The following is a 3440-nucleotide window of genomic DNA, read 5'->3' as shown; positions in this document are numbered from 1 at the left end:
TGTGGTTTTAAAATGTAGAAATATGTGGGAAATTCCATTCACAACTTTTTCTCTGTACTGAACACTTCACCTCATTAATTAGATTTATAAGCAAAAGCTTATGAGTCGTAGTTGAGTAAATGCTCAAGTGTTCCAGTCATTACAAATATCATATATTTTATCAAAAATAAGATCAAGTCTGTGTCCCAAACTCTTTGGAATAATTAGGCCTGAGCTGGGCTTACATACTTCATGTTAATATTTATTCATGTACAGTCTCTGACCAAAAGTTAGATTTCTGTACAGTGCACAGAACAAAGCAGGCTGCAGAATAATCTAACTCAATGTAAAAATATAATAAAAGAAAATAAAGGCAATAAATAAATAAATAAATAAGGGTGGATAGGGAAATTTGGTGCACAATAGATTAGGCAGTGAAGTAAAATATGACCTACAGATTCTATGGCAAAGTCAGAGCACTTACAGAAATGTTCTGTATAAGGGATGTTGTAGTCGTACATGTTCCCAGATTCAGTACCAAATTACTGTTGCAAAATCTCCACTCTGAGCAAAGTGTTTTCTGCTTCTAAGACACCAATTTCTAAAAACACTTTCCATGAAAATTTAATAAAATTAATCCTGGGAGACCTGCTGCTGCTTTTCACAATGACCAAAAAAAAATGTTGCTGCTAATTTGTGCAGGATGGATACCAAAGAATGAGAACACCAAGGGAGGTGCCAGGATGGCAACAAATCTTTTAGAGAAAGTTTATTAAGAAATTGTCCTGAATGTATTTACAGTCCCAGAGGGATCCAACCCCCACCATCTGGGTGAGCCCAAATGCCAGGGATGGCCTTCAGAATTCAACTCAGAAGGAAGGCAGTTAAAAGGGCAAATATTATAACCCTTTTACCCCACTCCTTTTCCCTCTGGTATGCTCATCCTGGCACTGGGATAATTGGCAAGAAGGGAATAATGTTTGTATTTACACACTTTAGAGAAGAAGCAATTACAAGAGAGTAAGCAGGCATACAATGGGGAATACACATTGAGAGGAATGAGCTAGTGCCAGCTGTTTGCCTGGCACATTCATGGTTCCCAGCCCTGAGTGTGCTAGGCAAACAACCAGTGCTAGTGCATTCCTTTCAATGTGTATTCCCCATTGTGTCTCTACTTACTCTCTTCTAATCCCTTCTTCTCCAATCTCTCTGCTGTGCAAGTGGGGGAGAAGAAAAATATGGGTCAGACACAGGAAAGGTTGAATAAAGAGATTGCTTGTTTAGGCAATCTCGGTGTTCTACAAGTGGGGGACGGCTCAGGCACAGGAGAAAACATACTATACTAAATGACTGTAATGGTGAACACACGACTGAGAAAGAGACACCGCAAACATCATAAATGTGCATCTTGGTCACAATGTTATGTTTTCAGCACCATCATAACTTCAAACGGTCACTGCATGTGGCAGTCAGTAACCAAGGTCATCTCTAAAGGCAAGACTTTTGAAGTAAACATGAGGCTTTCACACATGCTCATACATGCACAGACCCAGAACACATACACATACACACAATAATGAGTAATATTTTACAAGATCTTCCAAGATTATCATTTGTCCCATGACTTTTTGATGTAAATATCCTTAGATGTGCAGCATTTTGGAGAAAATAATTCATTATACTTTATGCAATTGATTTTCAGATTTTCCAGGAAAAAAAATTCCAACAAGTAGCAAAATTAAAACTGAAGTTAACAAGCCAATGAAACTGTCTGTGGAACAGCTGATAAAACACAAGCAGTAAGAGTGGAAAATTATAAAGCAATGAAAATTTTGCACAAGACATTTTTATTTTGATTTCTTCAGGAATTATTATTTAAATATGTTTTACTATTTTTAATTCCTTTAAAAGCCCAGGATGGCTAAAAGACATAACAGGTACTTCTCAAACAGATATGATAAAGGAGAAATTAAAACTATCAACATCTGATCATTGGAAGATTATTAAAAAATATCCAGGGCAACACATTTTGTATATATTATAAACAGCACAAACAGCTATAAAAAAGTTTAGAAACAGCCCAGGAATTTGAAGAACAGAATATGAACAGAATATGAAGACTAAAACTGGCAGAAACTTGATAAGCTGACTAGTTTATGGAAAGAAATGTTTTTGCATGATGATGGAAGGCCTTCAAAGAGATTGTAAATCTGTTAGGAAACTGGTGATAGAACCCCATTTTGGTGACTTCATATTTAGCAGGAATCACATCAGCTACACCTTCCCAAAAAATGTCAGTTTACTGTAAACCCGTCTGAAGGCTTTGTGAACTTCTCTGTTTCTTAGAGTGTAGATGATGGGATTGGCCAAAGGAGTAAACACTGTATAAAAGATGGAGAAAAATTTATTGAGATGTCTCAGAGTGAGTGTGTCTGGGGACATGTAGACAATGATAACGGTGCCATAAAAAAGAGAAACCACCATGAGATGAGAAGAACAATTTGAAAAAGCTTTTTTCCTTCCAGTGCTGGATTTGATTCTTATGATGGCAGTGATGATGGAAAAGTAGGACATGAGTGTTAGAATAAATGGGAACAGACCATCAATAAATGACAAGAGAAAAACGCCGAGGTCCATCTGGCTTGTGTCACTACAGGAGAGTTTTTCCAGTGGATTCAGGTCACAAAAGTAATGGTCAATGACATTTGGGCCACAGAAAAATAGCTGACTAATCAGAAATACCATGATGCCATTAGTTAACAGCCCATTGATCCATGACCCAGTGATAAGCTGGAAACATAATTTCCTACTCATAATAGAAGCATAGAGCAAAGGTCTACATATAGCCAAGTAACGGTCATAAGACATTGCTGCAAGCAGAAACAATTCTGTAGCTGCACAAGAACTAAAGAAATAGTACTGAGCTAAGCACCCACCCACAGTAATACTTCTGTCTCCAGTTAACAAACTAGCCAACATTTTTGGCAAGATAGTTGAAGAGCAGCAGGTCTCCAGGCAGGACAAAGTCCCTAGGAAGAAGTACATGGGGGTGTGAAGGTGTTGGTCAGCCACAACCAGCACAATGATGAGGAGGTTCCCACTTATTGTCACAAGATAAATTATCAGGAAAAGCAAGAAAGGAAAAGGTTGCAGTTCAGAGGGGGTCCCCAATCCCAAGAGGACAAATTCTGTGATGCCAGTCTGGTTTGTTTTCTCTGCGTTCAGCATTTCTTCAGTCCAAGAAATGTCCTGCCAAACCTACACCATAATCAGAAAATCATGCAGCTGAATGCCCCACTAGATAAATCATAATCTGCAAATCTGAACATCCTTTGGAAAACTAGCCTGATTTCTAGTTGGCATGAAAACTCTGGTCCAAAATGAACTACCAGGATTCTCCAATTCTTGATCTGTTTTTTAGCTAATGGGTACTATCATATCAAAGACTGAGATAAGATGGC

The 3440-nt window shown here is 37.9% G+C and overlaps 1 protein-coding gene across 1 annotated transcript; it reads right to left on the bottom strand.

Annotated features, from left to right (window-relative positions):
- Positions 1-2253: 2253 nt before the first annotated feature.
- On the bottom strand, positions 2254-3207 carry LOC134496354 (olfactory receptor 1E16-like). Its single transcript, XM_063302085.1, has one exon. The coding sequence runs from the start codon at positions 3205-3207 to the stop codon at positions 2254-2256; it is 954 nt and encodes a 317-aa protein (XP_063158155.1).
- Between the last annotated feature and the right edge of the window lie 233 nt (positions 3208-3440).

Source organism: Candoia aspera, chromosome 4, assembly GCF_035149785.1.
Source record: "Candoia aspera isolate rCanAsp1 chromosome 4, rCanAsp1.hap2, whole genome shotgun sequence".
NCBI lineage: Eukaryota > Metazoa > Chordata > Lepidosauria > Squamata > Boidae > Candoia > Candoia aspera.
This window is presented reverse-complemented; position numbering and strand designations above follow the sequence as displayed.